Source organism: Ammospiza caudacuta, chromosome 6 (assembly GCF_027887145.1).
Source record: "Ammospiza caudacuta isolate bAmmCau1 chromosome 6, bAmmCau1.pri, whole genome shotgun sequence".
NCBI classification, from domain to species: Eukaryota; Metazoa; Chordata; class Aves; order Passeriformes; family Passerellidae; genus Ammospiza; species Ammospiza caudacuta.
In genome coordinates this window covers 12,587,337-12,614,460 of record NC_080598.1, presented here as the reverse complement: position 1 = coordinate 12,614,460, position 27,124 = coordinate 12,587,337, and the positions used below count along the sequence as shown (strand labels likewise).

The 27,124-nt window shown below is 66.9% G+C and overlaps 1 protein-coding gene across 1 annotated transcript; it reads left to right on the top strand.

The window, feature by feature from the left end:
* Positions 1 to 442: 442 nt before the first annotated feature.
* Positions 443 to 26,143, top strand: SYT7 (synaptotagmin 7). The gene is made up of 13 exons (XM_058807219.1): positions 443 to 473; positions 10,565 to 10,668; positions 12,619 to 12,698; positions 14,154 to 14,285; positions 14,849 to 15,064; positions 17,341 to 17,715; positions 19,368 to 19,493; positions 21,683 to 21,818; positions 22,232 to 22,502; positions 22,832 to 23,001; positions 23,416 to 23,530; positions 23,611 to 23,810; positions 24,628 to 26,143. The coding sequence occupies exons 1-13, from the start codon at positions 443 to 445 to the stop codon at positions 24,730 to 24,732; spliced, it is 2,061 nt and encodes a 686-aa protein (XP_058663202.1). The 3' UTR covers positions 24,733 to 26,143.
* Positions 26,144 to 27,124: the final 981 nt, after the last annotated feature.

Genomic DNA, 27,124 nt, shown 5'->3' with positions numbered 1-27,124 from the left:
TGCGGGCCCGCGGGGGCGTCACGGCGGGCGCTGTCACCACCCCACTCGTGTCCCCCTCTCTCCGTGCGCATCCCGACCCCCCCGCCCCCCCCGCCGCTCCGCTCCCTCCTCCCTTCCCGGCGGCTGCAGTTTCCAATCCCGCCAGCAGCGAGCAGCAAGTGGATGCAGGATCGCGCCGCACACGCACCCGCACACACCCGCACACGCACCCGCACACGCACCCGCACACGCGCGCACCCCGCAGCAGCGGGCGGCCAGCACGGGCTCCGCGGGGCTCCCGGCCCCCCGCCGCCGCATGCGGGCCCCCGCCGCCCCGCCGCCGCCCCCCGCCCCGCCGCCCCCTCCCGCCGCCGCCTCCGCCGCCGTCTGATGAGCCGCGGCCCCGCTGCACCGGGCAGCCGCCGCCCCGCCGCCCCGCCGCGCCCCGCCGCCGCCCGCCACCATGTACCTGCACCCGGAGGCTGCCAGCGCAGGTGAGCCCCGCGCCGCCGGGGAGGGGGGGACGGACACACGCAGGACGCGGGGACACGCACCGGGGGTGGCCGACCGCTCGCCGCCCCCCCGGGGACCCGCCGTGGCCGCTGCCCGCTTCCCCCCGCGCCGCCCCGGGAGTTACGGTACTTTGGGGAGAAAGTCACCGCCGCCGCTGTCACCGCGCTGCGGAGCTGCCCGAGTCACCGGCACCCCCCGCCCGGCGACACCCCAACCCCCGCGGGCAGCATCCTGCTCCCCAGCCCCCCAAAAACGCGGGGCGAGCCCCAAATCCCGCCGGGCGCCGGCGCCCAGACAAACACCCAGCACATCCCCGCTCTCCTCAGCCTGCGGAGCCGCTGGAGCCCCGCGTCCCCCCCGGGACACCCCAAGCCCCGGGGGCAGCATCCCGCTCCCCAGACCCCCAGCAAACCCCCGGAGCCCCGGGCGAGCCCCAAATCCCGCCATCCAGAGCAGCATCCAGCGCTCAGCACGTCCCTGCTCCTCACCTGCCGCCCCCTCCGTCCTTCCGGGGGTCCCCGTGCCCCGTCCTGCCGCACCTCCGGAATGACACCGGGACACGCGGGGGTGGGCGGCTGGGGAAGGGGCTTCCTCCGCCGCGGATTTGCTGAGCTCATGCTGGGAAGGCAGCAGTCGGCCCCGCACCGGGGAATCTGGGACGCTGGCGGGGACGTTTTGGGGGTGCCCGAGCCCGGTGCGGAGACACAGCGATGCTGCCGCCGGAGCGATGCGGCTCGGCGGGGCCTGGCCGCCGTGTCCCGGGGCCCGGGGAGCGGGCAGAAGGACGGCGTGTCCTGCGGTGGCGTGGGGACGTGCCGGCGGGGACAGCGGGCGCCGCCGGGCAGAGCTGCAGGTGCCAGGCCTGCGGGATCGGGCGGGCTGGGGCGCGCCACGCGCTGTCACCCGCGGCAGGTGACGGCGTCACCGCTGCCCGGCAGCCGGAGGCTCCGGCCGAGCCGCCTTCGAGGGGAACTTCGCGCCTGCCCGCGGGCCGAGCGCTCCCCCCGGCAGCGGCTCCATGCCGGGGCACCGCGACCCTGCAGGGATGCTCGGAGCGCGGCACGGCACGGCTTGGCCCAAGGTCACCCGGGGGAGTGGGTGGCACTGGGGGGACGCCAGCCTGTCCCCGCCGGCAGCAGCGTGACAGGGCTGCCCGTCCCTCCCGGTGCCCGAGATTTGCTCCTGCCTCGTTCCCCCTCCAAACTTTGCACCCGCCCCCGGTTTGTCCCCATCGTCCCTGCCGGATGTCCCCGTCGTTGGCCGGTGGGCCACTGATGGCTGCTTGTGCCATGGCCAGCTCTGCTTGGCAGGCTGGAGGCTCCCAGGGCAGAGCTGGAGCTGCGGGATTTGGGGGGACAGAGCCCTCTCCCCAATTCCCGAATCCCGTGCTCCCGGCTGCTGGGGCTCACGTCACGTGGGAGTTTTCCCACGTCACCGGCGGCGGCTGTGCCGTGAGCCCGGAGCCGTGGGGTGCTGGGGGTGCTCACACCTGTGCAGGCGCCCTGCCACTGCCTGCTTCCCGCCGCCTTCCCACCTTTCCCGCATTTTCCAGACGTGCTGCTGACGGGGTGCCGGGTGGTGCCTGATGGAGGTTGAGGGGGTGCTGTCATCTCACACCCCCGCAGGATTCGGGAAGAGCCAGCCAAGCCACATCCCGGGGTGAAGCAGTGCCTGTTGTGCCCCCAAAACGCTGCCCCAGGTGGCACCGGCCTCGTCCTCCTGGTGCCCTGCTCCGTGTCACCGTGCGGGGACAGCGGCTGTGCCCCCAGAGCTGGCTGCGTGTCATGGGGGGAGAAGATGCCGGGAAATTCGGGAAACTTTGCTGCCCAGGGAAAGAGGGATCTGGGGAGCAGCCCGGAGGTGCTGCTGGGGCAGTTCTGGGGCTGGAGACGCCCGAGGGAGTCTGGTCTTGGCTGGCGAGGGGTGTTGGGAATTGGGATCAGGCTGAGGCGCTTCCCAAGGCATTTTTGTGGGGCCGCAGGGGGCTGTGCTGCTGGGGGACCCCCAAACCATGTGTCAGGAGAGCCGCGTCCAGGCGCCAGGCAGAGCTTGGGGCTGCCCGCGAAGGTGCCCTCTGTGCCACAGGGACAGGTCCCTGTGCTTTGGGGACACCGGACAGCTCCCTTGGCCCTGCCAGCCTCTCCCCACCCCATCCCTGTCCCCCTGCTGGCCCCAGCTGTCCCCTCCGGGTGACATTCGCACCCCCCCGCCAGAGCTCCATCTCAGCAGCGAGCCCCTGCCGGGGGCCCTGCTCCCCACGTCCCCATCTTTCCCGGCTGGAAGCGTTCCGAGCCGAGCCGCGCGGCGGCTGGAGGTGGTGAATCAATAACCAGGCAGCAGCTGCCTGTTTTCCCCCCGCACCGCCTCGGAGCGGGCGATGGAGCCCCTGGAGCTGGGAGCAGCTCCCGGGGATGGGAAGCAGAGCCGCGCTTCCAGAGGGGCCGGCACAGGGCGAGCAGCGGGGCGGGGGCCGCCGAGGGGCTGCGGGCGGCATGAGGGAGCGTGACACAGGGCGGGAAGGCAGACAAAGAGCGCGGGGATGGCAGCGCACGGGCCTGGCCGGGCACCTGCTGCAGCCGCGTCCCGCACGGAGCGGGAGCCCCCGACCCACCGGGACCCCCCCGTCCTGCGCCGCTCCGGGTCCCCTCCCAGCCAGCCCCTCCGCTCCAGCCCGAGCCGGAGCCTCGGAGCATCCCCGCGGCCTCAGCCCGGCCCTTTGTCCCCCCGGCGGCTCCATCCCGCTTTCCCTGGCGGTGGGGGCTCCACGCGGATGCCGAGCCCCCCACGGTGGGCGTTCCTCGCTCCCACCAATTCCAGCCCTTCCAGTCTCCCCACGCCCGCGCTGGCGCGTCCCAGGACCCCCCTGAGCACAGCAAGGACAGGGACTGGGGGCTCCCGCCGGGCGGGGGGTCTGGCAGGGAGGTCTCGCTGATCCCCCCTGACTCCGAGGAGCAGGAGCGGAGCCGGAGGCGGCTTTTCCAGCGCCTGATCTCGCGGCTTTTCCGCCTGCCGAGGAAGGAGGGGGGAGCGGGGAATGAAGACAGATGCAGATAATATCGCTGCCACCCCCCGGCCCCCGGGGGCTCAGCTACAATATCCATTATGGATGGATCCGGAGAGGGAGCGGCTCCCGGAGAGCCGCCGGAGCGCGGGCATGATGGGCACAGCCCAGCGTGGAGCAGGGCCCGGACCCCCCTGGCTGTGGCTGCCGGGGGGCTGGGGGTGTCTGTGGGGCCGGGCTGGGCTGGGGGGCGGCGGGCAGGGATGCGCCGAGCGGAGCATCCCCATCCCTGTGGGTGCCAGCGCTGTGGCTGTGGCACGGGAGGCTCCGCGCCCCGCTGCCAGCCCCGGGTGCCCCCCCAGCGCCCCGTCCCCTCCTGGCGTCCCCGGGCCTGGCTGCAGGAGGGAGAGGGTCACCTTGGGGGGAGTTAATGAGCTTTGAAGGGAAGCGGTCGCGCCGGCGGGGACGGAGCCGGCGCGGCGGCGGAGGGACAGCGCAGCGCAGCAGCCCCGCTCCCGGCCCTGCGAGGGGGGCACGGCCCGGGGGAGGCAGCCCGGGGGGCTCCGGGTATCCAGGGAAGGTGGGGTGAGCGGCTCTCCCCCTGCGGATGGGGCTGTGGGACACCGGTGGCTGCGGGGGGCGATGGGTCCTGTCCCCGCTCCACCAAGGATGGCCATCCCTGCTGCCCCATGGATGACCCTGCCTGGGTGTCCCTGCAGGATGCAGCCCCGGGATCAGGCGCTCCTGGAGGATTTCCACCATCCCCACCCAGCCCGGGCAACTTCCCATATCTGAGTCCCCAGTCCTCCCTCTGGGGCCTTCCTCGGCCCTTCATTCCCCTCCTCTGCCTCCTCCCTCCGAGCTGCGTTTCTCCATCTTTCCATGTGTTCCCCTCCAAGCCTCCTCTTCCTCTCCCAGCAGCACCAGCCCCCTGCTCTGAGGGCTGACCCCGAGCATCCCCCATCCCTGAACTCCCTGCGGGAATCCTGTCCCCACGGCGGCCTTGCTGTCACAGCCCGTGGGTCCCGGGTGACGGGACCGGGGGGCACTGCCCGGGGGGGATCGGGGAGCTGGGGAGGCCAGGGGGGGCTCCTGGAGCCGGGATGGGCTGCGAGGAGCCTGCCCGCCCTTGTTCCCTGGGAGCCGCTGGCTCCGTGCCCTCCCTCTCTCCTGCTGTCACCCGAAGGGCTCGGCAATGATGGAGAGCCCCGGGGCGAGAGGCTAAGTGGCGACGGCGCGGGAGCTGGCAGTGCCACTCGGGATGAGAGCCCAGCGCGCTCCTCCAGCGCCGGGAGAGGATCCTGCGCCAAGGGAAGGGGGGCTGGGGTCACTCCGGGCTGGGGAGCGATGCTCGAGGGCTCGGCTGGGAGCAGGGATGACGGGGAGCACCAGCCTGGCCAGGGGATGAGCGGCGTCCTCTCGGGAGCTGGGGCTGGGATGGGGATGGGAATGCGGATGGGAATGGGGATAGAGATGGGGATGGGGATGGGGATGGGGATAGAGATGGGGATGGAGATGGGGGTGGAAATGGATGCAAACCGCGGGATCAGAGGGGGCTCCGGGGTTCTGGGTGCTCCTCAGGAAGAGAGGCTCGGTGGGCACCACGAGGCAGAGAAACCACACGGCTCTCCGGAAATCCTCGGCCAAAAATAGCCCGGCATCAGGGAAGGAGCGCCTTCCCTTGCCAAATTCTCCCTCCGTGCCCAGCTCCTGCTTGCTGTGGTCGCGGAGCAGGGACGGGTGGCATCAGGGCTGGAGGGGACACAGGAGGGACTCATCCATGCACGGCAGCTGGCGGGGACAGGGGACGCCTGGGAGCATCTGGGCAGAGCTGTGCCGTGTTTTGGGTCGGCTTTCACCCGGCCCAGCCCCCCGTGGTGGGGCCGGTGTCGGTGGGCTCTGCCCCCCGAAGCCCCCCAGGATCGGCAGCTCGGCGTGGGGGAGGCAGAGCCGGCCGGATTGACAGCTCCGGGGGACGGACAGATGGCTGGACGGAGAGGCAGATGTGTACGAGGGACGGACGGACGGACGGACGGACGGACGGATGGATGGATGGATGGATGGAGAGAGATTGATGGATGTGTTGGAGAGGAGGACGCACGGATAGACAGACAGATGGGGAGCAGACGCCCGTTCCCTCCCAGAGCACGCCTGGGGCGCTGAGCTGCGGCACCGCTGCTCTCCCCCGAGGCTCATCCGGGATCCTGCCGGGCAGCGGGATGGCCGTGGGGCTCCCGATGATCCCTCACATCTCCAGAGCCGCCGGGAGCCCGTGGGCAGGTGGCACCGCCGGGCCCAGCTGGCCCAGCCCTCCCGCTCCTCCCCGTGACGCGCCAAGCCTGGCTCGCAGCATTCCCAAAATGCCCACCGGGCTGTTACCAGGCATGGCAGCACAGCCTCGTCCCCCTCCGTGCCCATCCCTTCTCCTGTCCCTGCGCCAAGGGCTCGGATCCCGCGTTCCTGCTGTGCCCGCGGGGGTCCGGGCCGGCTCCCCCCGCCCCGCGCCCGGGATCCTGCACAGGAGCGAGAGCTGCAAATTCACAGCTTTTCAGCTGCATCCTAAAAATAAGAGGTTTGGGAAATATCAAGCAAATGAGTGGGAGGATGAGCAGAGGAGGAATTAATGGCCTGGCGCCAGGCAGGCAGCATCTGGGGAGCCCCGTGGTGACAACGCGGCCACCTCGCTCGGTGCCGTGCGGCCCTGCAGCACGAGGGGCCGCTCCGACGCCGCGTTCCTGCCCTGTCCCTTCCCATCCCGGAGCTCCTCCCCGGCACCACCGTCCTCATCCTCCCCGGCACCACCATCCATCCCCATCCAGCTCGGCGTCACATCCCGCTCCGGCTCCGCAGCTCGCCACCACCACGATGGCGGTGGAATGTTGGGGAGGGGGCGGGGGGACGCGCTGCTCGCTTGGCACCTTCTCCCGCTGCCCTTTCCCCGGGAATGCACGCGTTTCCGCTGCCGGTTTCGCGGCTTGGCACATGGAGCCGTTTCTGCGTGTGGAGCTGCGGATGCCGGCTTTGATCACCGCTTCCAGGGAGCTCAGCGGGAGCCTGGCCTGGGGGGGCTCCCCACGGCTTTGATTTTCCCCCCCAGGGTGCTTGGCATCCATGGATCTCGCCGCTGGAACAGGGTGAGTGGGAGGATGCTCCAGGGCTGCAATGCTGAGCAGCAGCCAGGGACTGTCCGCAAAAGCTGGGAATTTCGGGGTCTGGATCCAAAAATGTGGCCCTGAGAGCCTGGACAGGGCTATCCTCAGTGGGACACCTGCAGGGAGGGCGGTTCCAGCCGTGGTGCCACAGGTGTGAGGCTTGTTCCAAAGCCTTTGCTCATCCAAAGCCTCTGGCACCCCATGGAGATTCCAGCCTCTCCATCCTGTGCAGGAGTCATTGTCTGGGAGAGCTGGAACGATCCCTGGATGCCCCTTGCAGGGGCTTTGCCTTCCCAGCCTTGCTCCAGGGCCGTGGGCTTCGGCTGGAGGTGATGGGGCTGAATCTTGGGATAGGCACAGGGAAACAGGGAAACAGGGAACCGGAGGGAAATGGATGGAGCTGCCCATGAGCCTGATGGGCCCCAGCAATGCCTGTCCTGGAGCTGAGCGTGCACAGCGCCACCAGCACCACAAAGCCACCACGGTGTCCAAGGCTGCTGGGGTGCACAGGGACACCAGGATGCACAGGGACACCAAGATGTCAGGGACACCGGGATGCACAGGGACCCTGGGATGTGCAGGGACACTTGGATGTACGTTTCTACCAAGATGCAAAGGATCACCAGGACTACCAGGATGTTCAGGGATCACTGGGATGCCCAGGGCCACCAGGATGGACAGGGATGCTGGGATGTGTGGGATCACTGGGATGCCCATGGCCACCAAGATGCACAGGGACACCAAGATGCCCATGGCCACCAGGATGCACAGGGATGCTGGGGTATGCAGGATCACTGGGATGCCCAAGGCCACCAAGACGCACAGGATCACCAGGATGCCCAGGGACACTGGGATGCCCAGGGCCACCAGGACGCACAGGGATGTTGGGATGTGCAGGATCACTGGGATGTACAAGTCTACCAAGATGCACAGGATCACCAGGATGCACAGGGGTGCTGAGATGTGTGGGATCACTGGGGTACCCAAGACCACCAGGATGCACAGGGCCACCAGGATTTGCAGGATCACTGGGATGCCCAAGGCCACCAGGATGCACAGGGACACCAGGATGCTCAGGATCACCAGGATGCACAGGGACACCAGGATGCTCAGGGACACTTCTGGGCACCCCTGGAACGGGCTGTGCCGTGGCTCTCACACCCACCATTCCCGCACACGCCGGAGCTGAGCCGTGTGTGGGATCTGTCGGCGCTGGCAGCTCTTCCCAGCCCCGGGTGCATCTCACCCGCCGCTGGAGAGGGCTAATCCCTCTCGGATCTCCGCACCTCTCCTTGTGCCGGGGTCGGGTTTGAAGTGTTCCCTCGCATCCATAAAGGCCAGAGCTCGCTTGTGCTCCGGAGGCAGCTAATCCCGAGGCGGCAGGAGCTGCGGATGAAGGAGGATAGGCATGTGACCGCATCCCTGTCTCCCAAACATTGCCCATCTCCCACTCCGAACTGGGCACTGTGAAGGGTGCAGGGGCTCCCTGCTTGTCCTGGATCTGCCATGGAGACCCTTCCCCCAAATGCAGAACTCTCTCTCCTGGCACAGGGACCCTGCCCCTGAATCCAGAACTCTCTCCCCTGGCACAGGGACTCTCCCCTGACATGAGGACCCTCTGCCCGCATCCACAGCCCTCTCCCCTGGAACAGGGACCCTCCTCCCCGGCCCACGCAGCACAAATCCCACTCTGGAGAGCTGCAGCGCTAAGGAGGCAGGTAATCCCCTCATCAATACCGGCCTGGAAAAGTGGAATTATATCCCGTCAAGTGGCATTGAATCCTGATGAAAGAGCCGCAGGGATGTTCCACCCCCTTCCATCCCAGCCTCCGCAGCATCCCCTGCTCTGCCAGCACGTGGGACGGGATTGGGACCTCGATCCCTGCGAGGAGCGACGCCTGCTCTCCGCCTCCTGCCCCCACTCGGGATGAGGCAGGACCAGCGAAGTCCCGCCGGGATTTGGGACACCACGGCCGCAGGGACCCCATGGCCGTGGACCCCCAGGTCCCTCCCAGCCGTCTCCGTGCTCCCGCCTGGATGCGCGCTGGCAGCCGCGGAGATTTATGGAGAGCGGCAGGGAAGGAGGGCCAGCGGCGGCGTAAACAAGCGGCGCTTTTCCACCTTGTCCCCGCTCCCGGGGCTGTGTCCCGGCGCCACGCAGCTCCCCGTGTCCCCCCCTGGATCCCCCAGCCTCGGGGCATCCCGTGCTGCGCATCCCGCCCGGCACAGGGACCCCGCACCGCGCCCCGGGGCTGGGGACGCGCCAGGAGCTCCGAGCGGCTCCGAGTCTTTAATTAATGGAGCGCTAATTGCCTGGAAAACGAGTCATTGAAGTCATGCTGAGGGCGGCGCAGCCCGGGGGCCGGAATGGCTCCCCCCGCCCTGGGGATCCCACCGGGAAGGGCCGGACCTACCCCTGGTGCACAGGGACACCCCTGGAGCCCCCCAGGCGGGATCCCGCCCGAGAATCCATCGGGATCGCGGGGTGACGCCAGGTTCGGGGGGTGGTGGCACCTTGGCACGGGGAGCTCGGCCCCGGGACCCGGCGCTCGCTGATGTCCCTCCCCAGACACCGCGGTGCCTGCGCAGCGCCCACCCCTTCCCTCGCCTTCTCCTTTGATTCCCTCTCTCCAGATTAATTTGAGGATGAACCGGACCCCGCGGGAACAGAAGGATCTGTGGGAGCTCCGGGCTGAGCCCGAGGGGTCACGGCGCTCCCGGGCTGGAGCAGGGAGCACCAAGCGGCGGGGCAAGGAGAGCTGATCCCAGTTCCCAGCCCGCCCAGTACGGCCCGGTGCCGACTGAACTGGCCGGGGTCGCATCCGAGGAGGGGCGCCCGGAGCTCTCCGGTCGTGCCCGCTGCTTCCCATTCCCCCGGCAGCTTATCCAGCCGGGGTTTATAAATGTTGGAAATTAAGGGCCGGTCCCAAATTCCCTCCTAGGCAACAGTTGCTATGTGAGTTTTATACACAGGCTCCTCGTGATCCGGGAGCGACGGAGGAGCTGCCTTTGGATGGAGAGAGCGCGGGTGCTGCAGGGGGGACCTGTCCCCAAAGCCACCCCCACCGCGTGCGCGAGGGATTGTCACCAATGTCCCCTTCACGGCCACCGCCCCCTTTCCTGGTGGGATTCCAGCGGGGATGTGGGAGCTGCGGGCGCCTAGGCACGTGCCGGGGCCGATTCCCGAGCCCCGATCCCCCCTCCCGGTCCACTCTGACTCACCCCGGCCTCGGAGCCGCCGGGAATTTGCGTTACAATAACAAGGTCTGCGGGCGAATTAATTATTAACATTTATTGTTTAATATTTATACTGCAGCACCGCTGCTCCCGGCGCTGCTCCGGCCCCGCCAGCTGCGGCTCCCGCCGCGGACAATCCCGTCCCGGCGGGCACGGCGGGAGGCGGAGCATCCACAGGGATGCTGTGCCGGGGGTCCTGCCCCGAGACAAAGCTGAGCCGGTCTGGGGTCCCACCGGACCCCCCCGAGCCGCCTCGGGTCCGTATTCCACCCACAGTGGCCATTCTGCTTGCTGGGAGATGGATGAGGTTGTTGGGTCCTTCCCACGTTTTTGGGGTCCCCAAGGTTGTCCCCAAGGCCAGGCTGGGAGGAGCGGGCCTGCGCTGCCATTTGGGATGAATCCGTGTGGGATTGGCCCACAGAGCAGCGGCCGCGGCCTTTGCGGGCGCTCCCGGGGTGCCACTGGGGATTGAAGCTCCAGCCTGAGCTCCCGGGAAGGGCTCAGGGCGCATTCCCACCAGGACACACTCGTCGGAAGCCAAAGGGATGGCCACCGTGACGGGACACTGCAGAATGAGTTGGAGCCTGTTGGATCACATTCCCTGTGCTTTCCCTCCCTGCGCCCCGGCAGGGACACCCCAGGGTTCGGCTCTGACCCCCCCTTTGTGCTCTGCTCCCCCCAGGGACCCCCTCCCGCGACGTGCTCCTGGTCTCAGCCATCATCACCGTCAGCCTTAGCGTCACCATCGTCCTCTGCGGGATCTGCCAGTGGTGCCAGCGGAAAATGGTGAGTGTGGCCGCCCTCCCTGCCGCCCTGCCGGCATCCCGGGCGCCCCCCGAGCCAGGGGGCGATTCCCTGTTCCAGGGCAGCAGCAGCCAAGCGGAGGCAGCTCCCCGGAGCCGCCGGCTGCAGCTTTTATTTGGGCTTCTCCGGATGCGCTAATGAAATGTTTGGGCGAAAGTGTTTGTGTGGCACAAAGGGAAGTTTCCAAATATATGGATATATATTGGTGACGAGCCGGAACGAGCTGGCCCCTGTCCTGCTGGGCACGCTCCTGCCTGGAAAAGCCCCGTGGGAAGGCGGCCAGCCCTTGCCTGGCAGCGCCGGGCGCCGTGAGCCATCCGTGCCACCCGCTGGGCATCCCTCATCCCTCCCCGACCGCCACCGGGGCTTGGGACAGCGCTCCCGCCCTCCCGCATCCTTCCTCCTCCTCCTCCTCTCCCGGGAGCAGGACGTGCTCGGCCACGTTTCCTTCGCCATCGGAATCGAATCTGGGTCAAGCGCTGCGATGGCAGCGGCGCTTCCCGCCGGGGAGATGCCCACCCCCAGCCGTGGGAAGGCAGCATTCCCTTGGGAATGGCAGAGGGGCTCTGCAGGGCGGCGGGTGGGAAGGGCCCTTCCAGGTGCCACGCAGGGGATGGGGAGAGAGAGGAAAAAGCACTGGAAAGCAGGAGGCTGGCGCTGGCAGAGGAACAAAGGAGTGTGAATTGGCCGGGAAGGCGCATCCCGAGCGGCCCTCGGGAGCGCCCGGAGCTGGAGCGGGATGAGGGAATGACGGCCAAGCCCGGGCGGCCACCGCGGCCGTGTCCCCAGGAGCCCCGAGCCGCCGCAGCTGGGGACACGGATGAGCGCAGGACTGGGGGATGATTCCCTCTGGGATGGCCTGAGAGCATCCAGCGAGGTCAGGCACCCCCGTGCCTCCCGGTGGGATTCGCCCAGGGGCATCCAAGGAGGTCCAGGTGTTCCTCTACAGCTCCTGGCAGGATCAGCCCTCGGGCATCCAAGGAGATCCAACAGCTCCTGGCAGGATTAACCAATGTGAATCCAAGGAGGTCCAGGTGTGTTTCCCTGCAGCTCCTGGCAGGATTAGCCCTTGGGCATCCAAGGAGATCCAACACCCCTGCAGCTCCCGGCAGGATTAACCCTTGGGAATCCAAGTTCAGACATCCCTGCAACTCCCAGCAGGATTAGATTAGTCCATGGGCATCCAAGGGGGTCCAGGTGTTCCCCTGCAGCTCCTGGCAGGATTAGCCCTTGGCTGCCCAAGGACACCGTGCTGAGGGTCCAGGTGTCCCAGCAAGCCAAGGTGATGGCTCCATGTGGATCTGAAGAGGCTGGGAAGAAGGAGAAAGGAGAAACATTCCCGTTCCATGGGCAGGCAAGGCCAGGCCTGCCTCCTGAGGTCCAGGACAGTGGGATGCAAGGGCTGGTTCTCCACCTCATCCTGCTCCAGCAGCTATTCCCATCCCACCTCATCCACCTGGCCCTGCATGGAGCATCCTCGGTCCCAATTGTTGGATAATTGGCATTAATTGCAGTTCTCGGGACCTGCCGGAGTGCCCTGATTACCAGCCCCAGTTTGGAGCCAGCTCCAGCTTCATTATCCTATGGCAGCACTTCCCTGGCGCTGGGAAAGGTGAACTCAATTAATTCAGGCCCAATTAGGCCTAAAATTATCCACTCCTTCCCAGTGAGGCCCTGGAATGGGATGCTGGCGGCTGTGGCCATGCTGTCCTTGGGGTGAGGCAGGGCACGAGCCCCCAGGGACCAAAGGATGGAGCCTTTGGGAATTTTGCTGCCTGGATGGCTGGGATGGAGCCTGGAGACCATAGGGGAAAGGGCAAAATCGCAAAATCCAGGTCAAATTCTCTAGGTGGTGGCAGCTCCCATCTTCCACTGAGATATTCCAGGGGTCCTCTGTGACCCCCTTAACCCTCTCTCCTCTCTCTTCCACAGGGAAAGCGTTACAAGACTTCCCTGGAGACTGTGGGAACTCCGGATTCCAGCCGAGGCCGCAGCGAGAAGAAAACCATCAAGTAGGTGCCAGAAATGGGGGGGGAGAGGAAGGACAGAGGCGGCCATCCCTTCTCCCAGTGGGAGAGGAGCTCCCTCCAGGGCAGACTGGGAGAGCTGGTGGGTGTCTCCAGCATCCCCGTGTGTCCCACTGAGCCGTGGAGTCACGGGAACGTCGGTGTGGGTGTCCCCAGGGACGCTCTGGGCCTGGGTGTGGATTCTGAGCTCTGCCCGGCGGGGCTGGAGCAGCTCTGCATTCCCTGGGCATTCCATGGAGAAAGGAGAGCCCAGCTGGGGCATTCCATGGAGAAAGGAGAGCTGGGGCATTCCATGGAGGAAGGAGAGCCAAGCTGGGGCATTCCATGGAGAAAGGAGAGCCCAGCTGGGGCATTCCATGGAGAAAGGAGAGCCCAGCTGGGGCATCCCACAGTGCTGGCTGGGGAGTGAGGTGGAGGCTGGAAGCTGAGGGTGTTCTCCTGGGCATCCCAGATCCAGCACTGCCTCTCCACACGCTCCGCAGGCCTCCAGGAGGAGGGAGCTGGACCACCAGGAGGGAAAAAGCTCCCGCCTGGAATAAGCCTATGGAAAACTTCCTCCCATGGCTGGCCTGGGTGTTATCAGGGTGCAGGGGCACCTGGATGGCTGCTCCCAGCCAACCAGGATGAGCTGGGAATGGAGGGGAAGGCGCATCCCACCCCGTGTCATGGCATGGGCAGCTTTCCCAAACTCCACATTTCATACAGCTGGGATCCACCTGGAGCTGCAGCTGGGCACTGGAGACTTTCCCAGTCTCCCAGCACCAGCAGGAGCTGCTGGGCCCCCCAGCCCCTGGAACACAGCTCCAGTGGCTTCCCAGAGCCAGGAGGTTCAGGTTCTGTGCTGACAGCTGGTTCCATGGGAAGGATCTGCAAGGAAAGGGATCCCTAAGGGAAGGGATCCAGAAGGATCTGGAAGGGATCCCCAAGAGAAGGGATCCACAAGGGAAGGGATCCACAAGAGGAGGGATCCCCAAGGGAAGGGATCCACAAGGGAAGGGATCCACAAGGGTCCCCAGCACGCAGCACTGTCAGGGTTAACCGAGCGCTTCCAGGAGCCGGCTGCAGAGCAGGCGAGGACACACGGACACGCGTGCCGAGGGCGCACGGACACACATCTGGGAATGCCGTGCAGGCTCCGCTCTCGCCGACGCCTCCGTCACCCCCCACATCCTTCTCTCCTTCCCAGCCGGTGGAGCCGCCCGCTCCTGTCTCTCCGCAGCTCTTTCCCTCCTTCCATCCTTCCTTCCATCCATCCTTCTGTCCGTGCCCGTGTGTGTGTGTGTGCGTGTGTTGGTGTCCGAGGGGTGGGCTCCCCGTCTCTCTCCGCAGGATCCTGGCGCTCCGGGGGCGGAGGGCTGCTTTCCCTTCTCTCTCGCAGGAATTCAGCTTCTCTCTCTTGTATTTCCCTTTTCTTTCTCCCCCGGAACCCGGCCGCTGTAGCGATCTAGACAGAGACTTTTGGAATAACAATGACAACACAGTGCAGCAGAAATGGAGCTCCTACCCTCCCAAGGAGTTTATCCTAAACATTTCTCCTTACGCTCCGTACGGTGATCCGCGCCTTTCCCTCAAGTGAGTCTCTCCTTACCGAGTTTGCTCCGTGTAGTGAGTATATGAGCAGCACCCACTCGCCTTCCTCCTCCTCCTCTTCCTCCCCCTTTCCCTCCTCCTCCTTCTCCTCCTTCTCTCGCTCCCGGGCTCCCCGCACGCCACCCCATGGGCCGTCCCATGGAGACGAGCAACCCCTCCTTCCCGCATTCCCGGGGCCGGCCGGGATCTCCCTCCAGGACGGGGTTGCGCGTTGGGGGCACCCCCTCGGTGCGGGGACGGGTCCCCCCGGGGCTGGGCTGCCGGCGAGCGGGACCCTCCCCCCGCCCCTCTCCCTCCTCCGCCCTTTCTCTTGGATGTTTTGCCGAGGCCCCCCGCGCATCCCGCGGCCAGGATCCCCCCCTTTTTTATTTGCAGTGCTGATGTCTCTCTTTCTCTCTCTGTCTGTCTGTCCGTCTCTTGTCCGTCTGCCCCCTCCGGCTCTGTCGCCCTCCCCTCATTCCCCGACGGCTCCCCACGTCCATCCGTGTGTCCGTCCGGCTCCTTTCGTGTCTGTCTGGGGGGGTCCGGCCGCCGGCCCGGCCCAGTGGCTCTCTGTTATCAGGGGCCAAACTGACGGCGTCGGCCGCCGCCGGGCTGTCCGGGGACCGCGACGGCCGGCCCGGGGACAAGCAGCGGCTCGGCGAGGATGGAATGAGGAGCAGCGTGTCCGCCCACAGCGAGCCCGGAGCTGGAAAGGCGGCACGGGGCCGCTGGCACACGGTGCAGAGCCACTTGGCCGCAGGGAAGCTCAGCCTGTCCAAGTGAGTGAGCACGGCACGGTCCGGCACGGCACGGCCAGGACCGGCGGGCCCGGGGCCCGCTCCCCGCTGCGGATGCGCTTGGATTGGGGACACCGACGGGTCCCCGGGGCCGCCAAAGGGTCCCCAGGACCACCGTGCCGAGGGAGAGGAGGCGTTTCCCGCTCTCCCAGCGGTGTTTGGCTCAGGGGCAGCCGGGCGGCAGCGGCACCTTTGGGCGCTGTCCCAGCGCTGAGGGTGGCCCTGCCCAATCCCGGTGGGAAGCGGCTCAGCATTCCCAGCTCGGCTCCTCAGGGCAGGCAGCGCCACCCCGGTGGTGTCCCAAAGGCAGGAGGAGCTGTCCCGTGCTCCCATCCCTCAGGGACAATCAGGGACAGTGTGTGACATCTTCCCCCCCTCCGTGCGCTCCCTTGGCCCCCGGCACAGCCACCGGACCCGGCGCCGGCACCGCCACCTGATGCCGAGAAAAGTCGGGGAAAGTCCGGGACTTTAGGGATTTAGGGAAAACCCGAGCTCTGCCGGGCTCTGCGGGGCTCCAGGCCGGGGTGGGGGTCTCGGCGGGACCCTTCACTGCTGGCAGCGCCGTGCCTCTGGCGGGGGGTGCCGGCTGTGGCTCCGTCCGGCGTTCCCGGTCCCTGCTCCGCTTCTCCGCACTGGGCTGCGGCAGCCGGGGGGTCCCGGGCGCTCGGGGACAGCTCGGTGACACCGCCCGTTCGGCTGAGGCTGCTGCGCTCCAGTGGGGCGCTGGGAAGCAGGAGGGACGGAAAGGCGAGGAAAAGCGGGAGCGGCGCAGCCTCCAGCCCGCTGGGAACCCGGACAGACGGACGGACGGGACGGAGCAAGGCGGCAAGGACAGGGTTTAGGGGACGCGGCGGTGCGCCCCGTTCTCCAGCATCCCCTGGCGCAGCGCCGCCGGGGTCGGGGTGCCCGGGGGTCCGTGCCGAGGGTCGGGCGGTGCCGGTGCCGGGGGATCCGTGCGGGCACGGGCACGGGCACGGGCACGGGCACGGGCACGGGCACGGGCACGGGCACGGGCACGGGCACGGGCACGGGCAGGGCGCGGCGCCGCCTGGCACGGCGCTGGAGGAACTCGCGCCTCCAGCTGGCGCGGGGCCGACAGGAGCCAGATTTAGTTTCCTGTGACTGAGAGGTTGTAAATTGAACTAATTTAGGATTCGATAGGAAAACGAAAGGAGGTCGGCGGCAGTGCGGAGGGGGGGGGCGGCAGCGTCCGGGCAGTGCCTTTGGCCCCGGCCGCGGGGCTCCGTCCATCCCAGCTCTCCGCTCCTCTCCACTCTCCATTCCCTCCTCTCTCTCTTTCTCCCACCTTTCGCTCTTTCTTCACCTCCTTTTTTTTGTTGTTGTTTTTTTGAGCTGTCTATCCCTCCCCGCTCCTCCTCTCCCCGCTGCTGGCCCTGCACGATGGCACCGCTTCGGGACGGGGACAGGGTCGGGGGCTGCCGCTCCAGGCTACCCCTCGGTGCCGGGCAGTGGTCCCGGGAGGATTTTCCTCCCCTGATCTCGTGGCCTCGAGCTTCCCAGGCTGCCGTGGGCGATCCGGCGCGGCTGCATGGGCTGCGCCACGCATGAGCTGCATGGCCAGCGCCGCTTCCTTGGGGCATCCCCTGCTCTCTGCGCTCCGCCGCCCACACGAAGCCCGTGCGCCCCGGGCTCTGCGTCCCACCAGAGCTGCGTCCGTACCCCCCAACCCCGTGATCTCCCGCCCCGGTTGGAGCCTGGCTTGGCCCTGGGTGCGCCTCGCTGCAATGTCACCACCCCGTGGGTTCGGCGATGCGGGACTCCCCCTTCCCGCAGCGCCCAGCACGGAGGGGCAGGGCCGCCGAGCCCCCGCGGCGCTGGGCTGGGCTGGGCTGGGCTGGGCTGGGAGGGACCGGGGCGCTGGGATGGGCTGGCTGGCAGCACGTGAGCGGGCGCCACGGGATTTGCCTCCCCGCAGCAGCCTCATTATCCCGCAGAGCAGGTCGGCCGGCGTGCTGGGCAGGCGCCGGCGGAGCGGCGGCCGCGGGAGCGGGTGGGCATCCGGCCCTGGCGAGCCCCCCGGGAGGCAGGATGGCGGCGGCCCGAGCCCCCCGCGCCGCCGGCAGGGCCGAGCCGCGGGCGAGAGGCGGAGGATCCGGGCGCTGCCCCCGCTGGCTCCCGCCGGAGCGCTCCCTGCGCTGGGGCATCTTCTCTCTAACTCTCTTCTTTTCCTTCCTCCAATTTTGCCCCTTCACCTTCTTCTCCTTTCTCTCCTCTCCTCTACCCTTCCTCTCCCTAAGTTTCGAGGACTCCACCCTGTCCACAGCCACTACCCTTGAGTATATCCCCACCTCAGCAGGCGATCCCAAATTCCAGAGGCCCCGCACGCTCGTGCGCCAGCAAAGTCTGCAGCAGCCCCTGAGCCAGCACCAGCGCGCCAACCACAGCCAGCCCACCACCAGCCAGAGCCTGGGCCACCTGCAGGCCCACAGCGGCTCCCCCGCCGCCGCCGCCGCCAACTCCCGGGGCTCCCGCGGCGGCGGCCCGGCGCGCCAGGGCACGGCCGCCGGCTCCAAGACACGGATGGCCGGGGGCAGGAGCCGCTCCAACCCCGGCAGCTGGGACCACGTGGTGGGGCAAATCCGCAACCGCGGCTTGGACATGAAGTCCTTCCTGTAAGTGTGCGCTCGCCATCACTGCCCTCTGCGTTCTCCTCTCCGCCCCCGTCCATTCCTCTCTCCATCCCTTCCCCTCCTCTGCTCTCTCTGCTCCATCACTCTCCATCACCGCTCTGTCCTCCTGCTCTTTTGGTCTCTCCACCCCTCTCTCCATCGCTCTCCTCCGCTCCTTTGCTCTCTCCATTCCCTCTCCATCCCTCTCTCCTCTGCTCCTTCCTTCTGCCCATCCCTCTCTCCTATGCTCCTCTACTTGCCCCGGCGCGGCCGCTCATCTGTCACCCCCTTGGGGACACGCTGCCCCTGGCCTTTGGGAAGGTCCATGTCCCCCCCGGCTCACGGGGAGCTCGGGGAAGAGCTCGTGCCCTTCCCCAATGAGCTTTGCCACGTCCCTGGCCATCCCTTTCCATCCCCAGGGACGGCCACAGCGAGGTCCCCAGGGAGTGACGTTGTCCCCGGTTGTCACGGTGCGGGTGGCACAGTCTCCCGTGCCGGGTGACCGTGAGTTGGGCCCCGATGTCATTCCCAGCCAGAGGAGCTGTGGGATCTCTAATCCTCCTTAACCCCATCTCCTCCATCGGCGCTGGATTTCCAGCATCAAACCCCGGGCACTAATCCGAGTCCCGTGTTGTCACCGTGTCTCGGCACATGACATTGTCCCTCCTCTGCAGAGCTGGGCCCCCCGGCTCCATCTTCCCTTGGATTCTCCAGCTCCTCCCCGGCCGCTGTTTGCCCCTGGCACCCTGGAAAAAGGAATGCTGAGGTCCCAGCTTTGCTTCCTGCAGGCTGGTGGCACTTGGAGGGGATGCAGGAGTGACCCTGCCCTCCATGAGCTGACACTTCCTGCACCAGGATTAGATGAGAGACACAAGTTTGGGTGCCCATCCCACCCTGTCCCGCTCTGGTGAGCGGGTTGAACCTTCCTCCAGGCGCCCTCGGGTGCGCTGCCCACCATCCCCTCTCTGCTCTCCCAGGTTCCTCCCAGCTCCATTTCCCGGCTTCCCGGTGTGGAGCTGCGGCTCTCCAGCCATCCCGAGGGTCACGTTCTCCCTGTTTACCCAGCGCCCGTGCTGGTTCCAGCCTGACTTGGCGGAGAGGGAGCAGCAGCCGCAGAGCCCAGACGTGCCGAGTCAGCGCCGCTTCCCAGCGGAGGAGCCGCTGCCATTCCCCACCGCCTCTCTCCCCATCCATCGATTTTTCTTTCGCTCTTTCACCCCGCTCACCCTCCCCGGCGCCGCGGCGTAAATGCAGTGACAGACCCGGCGAGGTCAAAGAGCCCGGCCACGGCACCGCCAATCCCTTCCTCCATGGAATGATGCTGGCACCTCACTCCTGTCACGCTCTCCCTCATTCCTCCAGGCATCTTTTCCCCCCCTTTCATCAGGATTTTGGCACCCTCCCTGCCCGGATCGGCGGAGGAGAGGGACAGCGCGGGTATCCACGCCTGCCGGGCTCCCTGGAGCCTTTCTCCCCACAGCCCTGTGCGCCCATCCCGGCACCGCCACCCCGCAGGAGCCGGCGGGGAGAGCCGGGGTCCCCTGGCCGCCGGGGGTCCGCGGGGCGCCGCCGGCTCCTGCCGGTTCCCTGCCTGACGCTGTGTTCTCCTCTCTCTTTCTCTCTCTCTCCCGCTGCCGGCGGGGCCGCCCGGGCAGGGAAGGCCGGATGGTGGTGCTATCCCTGGTTCTGGGACTCTCAGAGCAAGATGACTTTGCCAATATTCCCGACCTGCAACCCGCTGGGACGCAGCCGAACCAGGCGAACGCTCAGGGGGACAAGAGGTATGAGCGAGGACGAGGCCAGTCCCGCAGGAGGAGGAGACGAGGGCCTCACCCAGGGTGGAGGAGGAGGAGGAGGAGGAGGCTGGCCTCGTGGAGCGCGAAGGTTGGAGCGGCACAGGGTGGCCCAGCGGGCACCGGGACGTCTGAGCTCTCCCCGGCACCGGCACCCGCGGTTCTGCCTCTGGAGCGGCGGCACCGAGAGGACCCCCATCCTTTCCTCCTCCCTCCTCCCTCCCCTCCTGCCCTTCCCGGCCCTGGCTGCATGCGGAGAGGGGGGTGGGGGGACACGCTCAGGGACAGGGGGGCACGGGGGGCGCCCCCGAGCGATGCCGCATGGGCTGAGCCGCGTTCCATCCCGACACGCTGCTGCCGCCTCCATCCCGGCGGGATGGGCAGCTCCCCGGGGACCCGGGGACTCCGCTGCGGTGGCGGGGGGGCACAGCGAGCGCCACGGGTCGGCAGGATGCCGTACCCCCGTTCTGCTCCGGCACGGCACGGCCCCTCGCCTCCGGCTGCTCCCGCATTCCCGGCGCGCCGCAGGCTCGGCAGCGCATCCAGCCCCGGCACCGGCGCCCGGCCGCGGCCACGGCGCTGGCTGGCAGAGGCAGAGGGTCCGTGCGCCGCCGGGAGCGGGTGCTCATCCCCTCCGGAGCGGGGAGGAGGTGTGAAGCCGGCGGGCGCTGCCTCCCCGTGTGCTCGGCGTGCGGATGAACTGGCACCGTTCTCGCCCGCCGGCTATTTTTACCCTGCTCCGCTTGGTTTCTCTCCATCTTTTAGCGCTTCCCTCCCCGGCGCCGCGCTGCGCAGCCGGTCCCCGCCGGGAGCACCGGCAGCCCGTGCCGAGGGGACGGGGACGGGGGACACGGCGGGTGGGTGGCTGTGCCGCAAGACCCCGCTCCTGCTCCCCGCTTGCCGCAGCTCCCTGCTCCCAAACCCATCCCAGCACATGCATGGCACTCCCCGCTCCATCCCTCCCGCTCCTCGTTCCCTGGACTCCGCAGGATCGGCCGGCGGAGGGGACGCGCTCCGGCAGCCTCGGCTCTCTCCCGCCCCCCGACGCTGCCGACCACCCGCTCTTCTTCCTCAAAACATCTCCTCCATCCCTGTTTCGCAGCTTCTTCCTTCCAGCCCGTCCCCGGCGGCTCCAGCCTCGGCGCGTCTCCTGTCCCGGCGACTCCGTCTGTCCGTCCACCCGTCCCGCTCCTCTCTCCCATTCCCTCCCGGCAGGCCGGCGCTGGACGACGCTGCTCCTCCTTTCTTTTGCTCTCTCCCGCTCTCTCTCCCGCTATCCGTGACCTCCGCCGGCATTCCCGGCTCCACCGGCGCCTCCTCGCTCAGCGGCCGCGCCGCCGGCTCCTCCACCTTCATTTTCCCTGGTTTTAACCTGATTTTGCCTCCCCAGCTGCCTCGGCCTCTCCGGTCCTTCCTGGGTGCCACCCCGTGTGTGCGTGTGGGTGTCCCCATCGCCCCCCCTCCATGTCCCCTCCCCGTGTGTGTCTGCGTGTGCTTGGCGTGGTGGCGCGTGTCCGTGGCATGTTGTGGCTTCCCGTGTGTCCCTGCGCCTCTCGGTCCGTCTGGTGGTTTGTCACCGTGTCCCAGCTCGGACAGGAGCCGTGGCGGGGGTGGTGGGAGCATCCCGGGCTGCCTGTCCCCTCCGCCACGCGCCTGTGTCCCGTCGTCCCCGTGCCTCGTGGCAGCGTGGCCTCGGCGCATTCCCCCTGTCTCCATCGCTGCTCTGTCCGTCTGCCTCCCGCCGCCCCCGGCTGCCCACCCTGCCCGGCGCTGTGCCCGGGAGCCACCGAGTGTGGGGACAGCCAGCACAGTGATCCCAGGGCTGTGAAGCGGGGCAGGGGCAGCGAGCCCACGTGGAGCACCCGTGGGTGCCTGGCACCCACCGGGACAGGGGTGTTGGTGTGTGAGGAGCAGCCAGAGCCGTGGGTGCTGTGGGGACCGCGCTGTCCCTGCCATCGCCGTGGGACGTGGCCAGGGGACCTGCTGGCGCGCCCCAGAGGTGCCAGGCCACCAGCTGGCGCTGGGACAGGGCCGGGACGCTGGCGGGCTGCAGCCACCGCGTGTCCCGGCAGCGTCCGTCGCTGGCTCAGTGCCCGCTGCAGGGGGCGCCCGGGAAGCCCCTCGCTGTCTCGCCCCCGGCTCCCGGCCCCTCTCCTCCAAGGCCTCTCTTCCCGCAGGTTGCCGGCCGCCGGGAAGGCTGGGAACGCGGCACCGGCACCGGGGCAGCCGCCGCACGATGAGTCCGACCGCAAGACGGAGCCGCACTCCTCCGTCTCCGACCTGGTCAACTCCCTGACCAGCGAGATGCTCATGGTGGGTGGGTGGGGTGCGCTGGGTTTGGGGGTCTCCACGCTCGGTGTCCAACCCTCCCGGCTCCTCCCCGCGCCATCCGCAAGCGCTCCGGCACGTCCCCGCCCGCTGTGCCGAGTCCCCGTCGGCCGAGCCGAGGCGGCGCGGACGTGTCCCCCGGGCTGGCACGGGGGAGCGAGCGGTGCTGGACACGTGAGGGATGCGCTGTCAGGAGGAATTTGGCTAATTGGAGCTCCCGCTCCGCGGGACGAGTGGCGCCGAGCCAGCAGCCGTCGGAAGCGGTGGGGGCGGCGGGAAGCCGGGCAGAGGCTGATGTCCCCTGACAGCTGCCGGGGCTGGGGTCTGGGGGACGGGGCTCGGGCCCCCGCCTGTCCCCGGCCCTGCGCTCACCCCCCTCCTCTGCCCCCCTCCCGCAGCTCTCCCCGGGCTCCGAGGATGACGAGGGCCACGAGGGCGTCAGCCGGGAGAACCTGGGCCGCATCCAGTTCAGCGTCGGCTACAACTTCCAGGAGTCCACCCTGACCGTGAAGATCATGAAGGCGCAGGAGCTGCCGGCCAAGGACTTCAGCGGCACCAGCGACCCCTTCGTCAAGATCTACCTGCTCCCCGACAAGAAGCACAAGCTGGAGACCAAGGTCAAGAGGAAGAACCTCAACCCGCACTGGAATGAGACCTTCCTCTTCGAAGGTATGGATTGGGATGGGTTGGAGGGGATCAGGGTGGGAGCGAAGCCTCATGAGACCCTCCTGGTGGCTGGTGGTGATGCGATGGGTTGGCCAAGCCACTGAGGCCAGGCTGGATGTGCATCCCATAAGGGGGATGTAGGGGAAGGTTTGGAAGGTTCCGTGCCCCCGTGGATAGGTGCAGGTGTGGGAATTAATGTGGCAGCAGCTCCTTGTGCCATGGGGTGCTCCCTGTCCTCTGCCTGGTGCCAGGGTCTTGCCACCAGCACAGGAAGGGTGGAGCAGCGCTGGAACTGCTGCTCCTCATCTCCTTTGACTTTTCCTGCGCCACAGGGTTCCCCTACGAGAAGGTGGTGCAGCGGGTGCTGTACCTCCAGGTCCTGGACTACGACCGCTTCAGCCGCAATGATCCCATTGGAGAGGTGTCCATCCCGCTCAACAAGGTGGACCTGACCCAGATGCAGACCTTCTGGAAGGACCTGAAGCCCTGCAGTGATGGCAGTGTAAGGCCCTGGATGCCCCCTCATCCCCCTGGGGAGGGGAGGTGACTCCCTGCCCCTGCAGTGTCCCAAGAGGAACATCCCCCATCACGACAGGGATATTTTATCCTTCAACATCTGACGGAGATTTTTCTCTTCCCAAATTTTATATTAAGTAGCCCAAAGTCTCATTTTGGGTCAAATCAAACTGTTTCAGGTAGACCTAAAATGAAAGTTTTTTCCTTCTCCTGCCTCCAGCAAGACCAGAAAATGTCCCACAGGGGGCGGCCCCATTTCCTCCTGTCCTGCCCTGATTTTCTGTGCCTTCCCAAACCCCAGCCTTGGGCTGCTCTGGTGGGGGTCCCGTGCCAGCACCCAGCTCCCACAGAGGAGCTCTGGGGGGCGTGGGTGTCCTCAGGGAACACGTGTGTCCTGCAGGGAAGCCGTGGGGAGCTGCTGCTGTCGCTGTGCTACAATCCCTCAGCCAATTCCATCGTGGTGAACATCATCAAGGCAAGGAACCTCAAAGCCATGGACATCGGGGGCACCTCAGGTACGGCACGGGCTGGCCCCGATCCCGGGCAGCATTCCCTGGCTCCCATCCGGGGCTGAGAGCGGCTCCTCTCCCGCCAGATCCCTACGTGAAGGTGTGGCTGATGTACAAGGACAAGCGGGTGGAGAAGAAGAAGACGGTGGTGATGAAGAGGTGCCTGAACCCCGTCTTCAACGAGTCCTTCGCCTTCGACATCCCCACAGAGCGGCTGCGCGAGACCACCATCGTCATCACCGTCATGGACAAGGACAGGCTGAGCCGCAATGACGTCATCGGCAAGGTGGGTGACACGCCCGAGGGACACCCAGGTGGGAACTGGGGACAGCCAGGCCCAGAGCTGCCAGCACCTGGTGCCATCTCCAGTGGGGAGCACGGTGGGAACCCCTCGTGCTGGGTGTCACAGCCACAGAGGGCCGGAGCTCTTCCAGAAAGGCAGGGATGGAGGGATGGAGCATGAGGAGACACACTGGGATGGATCCCACCCCCTGGGAATACTCCCGGGGATGGGAGCGGTGGAATTATCCATGAAATCACCCAGCTCATCGTTAGCACAACGATGACAAACGAGCGCCATAATCCCCATCCATGATCCCCAAACGCCGCTCTGGGGTCGGGACAACTCAGCAGTGGGGATAAATCCATTAAATAAATCCCTGGATCAGCGCTGCGGGCTGCCGAGCAGGGGAGGAGGTGGTGTCCCCAGTGTGGGCACATCCAAGAGCCTGATTCCAGGGATGGACAGGCAGTGGCCACGATATCCCACTCTCCCTTAAAACCCCGCCGTGGCCTGAGGCTCGCTAATCACTTTTGATCGCATAATTAGCAGCGAGCCCGGCTCCATCCCGGCTCTCCGCGCTGACCCGCGGAGCGGTGGCACCGGCTCCCCGAGGTGGCAGCAGCAGCAGCAGCAGCGAGAGCTGGCACACGCACTTTTCCGCGGTGCCATATGGAAAACTGAGGGATAAAAATAGCGCGGCCCCGTGCCGAGCCCGGAAAAGCGGGGCTGGAGCAGTTTGGGGGTGAAGGCGTCAGCGCCGGGCAGCGGGACGGGTGGGCATGGAGAGGCCGCGGTGGCTCCAGGGATGCGTTTCCCGCAGATTTACCTGTCCTGGAAGAGCGGTCCCGGCGAGGTGAAGCACTGGAAGGACATGATCGCCCGCCCGCGGCAGGCGGTGGCACAGTGGCACCAGCTGAAGGCCTGAGCGCCCCCGCACCGCGGGCTCGGGGTCCCCCTTGCCAGCCCCCGGCCCCTTCCCGCGGCCCGGCACCGGCGGGACAGCGGCCTGGCTGGCGGGAACCCCGCGGGAGGACGGGGACGGAGCCCCCCGAGCCCCGGGTTCGCCTCTCCCCGGGGCGCGGGGTGCGGAGCCGCCCCCAGCCCAGCCCCGGCCGAGGAGGTGCCAGAAGCGATGTCCCCCCATCCCTATTCCCACCACCGGGCAGGACTTCTGCGAGTGCTTCCAGCCCCGCTCCCGGAGCCCCTCGGCCCCTCCCCGGCCTCGCCCCCCGTCTCCCATTTCAGGGGGTCAGGCTGCGGGTGCAAGAGGGACCCTCCTCCCTCCCCTTTCAGCTCCATAGAACCTCTCGGAGCCGCCAGCGGAGCCACGGAGCCCCCCTGCCCCAGCTCGTCCCCCCGCGCCCCCACACCGAGGGGAGGGGACAGCCCCTTTTCCTGGGATCGGAAGCCATGACACAGTTCCTTATCCAAAGCGGGCTCCTTCGCGCACTGCCTTCAGCCGGGTTCGATGCTTTACCTCCGTCTCGGGTTTCGGCGGGAGCGGGGGCCCCAAGCCGCCCTGGGGACCCCGGTCCTGCCCTCCCGCCCAGCCCGGGCTGGAAGGGGCCCCTCGGGGGAATGCAGAGCTCCACAGGGTCCCCTTCCAGCCGGGCTGATCCGGGCGCCGGGGCTGCCCCGGGAGCTCCGTGCCCACCCCTGGGGATAAAGGGTGGAGCGAGCGCTGTTGTCCCCATCGAGGGCAGGTGACATTCCCCGGGCTGGTGGCATTCCTTGGGACAGCCAGCCTGGCAGGATCAGTGCCAGCAGCAGCATCCCCACGGAGCCCTGGGATGCACACGCCAGACCCCTTCCCACTCCACTCCCTGGGACCCCCAAAAACAGGGACAGGCCCACCTGGGAGCCCCCACAGCGGTGACAAGGGGGTCGGTGGTGGCTCTCCGTGGCAGACACCAGATCATCCTCAGTCTTCCTGCTCCCCCCGTGGCAACCTTGGCTCCCAGCAGCTCCCACAGCCCCAATTTAGACGATTTTGGACAATCTGGAGAGAAGTCATAATACTGCTATTACAGTAATAACAACGCTTTTAGGGACATTTGTATTTTTGTCATATTCTCTCTTTTTTTAACATAAAAGAAGAGACTTACATGCCTGGGGAAGAGGTGGCAGGGCCAGGGCTGTGCCAAGCCGGGTGCCCCCCACGGCCCCTCGGGCACCCCGCTTTTCCAGGCTGGATTCCTCGTCCGCGGTCGGGCTCCCCGGGGGTTTGTGTGTTCATTTTTAACTCTAGAGCTCGTAGCCGTGATCTTGTTCAGGTTCTCTCTTCTTCATGTGACGGTAACATCCAACTGGTGTGTAAAATAAAGAAAAACAGGACAAAAAAAAAAAAGATTAAAAAAAATGAAAAAAAAAAAGATAAAAAATCCAATAAAGAGCCCAGCCCGGCCTGGCTGGGGAGCGGCTGGAGCGGGGGGTGCCCGGCTGGCGATGCCAAGGATGGGGCGCACGGGTCGGGGCGCCTCCTTTGAAGAATCCTATTTTTGGGGAGTGGGGCCCCTCGTTTTCTGGAGGCAGCCCCTGCTCTCAGTAATAAAGGACAGTCAGTAACTGCCAGCGTGAGTCATCTGTGGGATGGGAGGAATGCAGGGGGTGGATCCTGGGGTGGGAATGGGGGCACCACACATGGCTGAGCACCACAGTGGTGTTGGGGGGGCATCCCCCCGGCACTGAGCATGCCCCCCAGCGTTATCGCTCCTAGTCTTGAGCATTCCCACAGTATTATCCCACCCATCACTGAGTATCCCCACAAAACTCTGGGATCCTGCTAGGATTGGGATCCCCATGGGGGAGTCAGAAACAACACTGAACCCCGCAGCCTGCTTGGAGCCAAGTGAGTTCCCATCCCATCCAGGTCTGGGCTGAACTCCTTGGCATGGGATAGGGAGTGGAATGTGGCTCCGAAGGGAAGGAAGAGGCAGGGAACCATATCCTGTGTCCTGGTGCCATGGAAAAGGCACTGGTGGCTGTTAAATAATTCACAGAATGCTGGTCTTAAATAAATAAATGAAACTCCAAACGCAGGGATGGCAGGAGGGCCATCCATGTCCTCCCTGCACAGGATAAGATCCCTCTGGATCCACCCTTCAGACCCTGGGATACAATGTTGGAGGTGGCAGCAGGGGGACAACGCTGTCCCCTTGCCACCTGCACCCCTGTGAGAGGAGGTGGCTGCTGCCTACCCACCAGCTGAGCCAAATCTGGGAATTTTGGCATTCCCAAACAGCCAATGGCATTGGTGCCACCGATCCTGGCTCTGCCTGGGCTCTTACACCAACGCCGGGCTCCTTTTATCCTCCCAA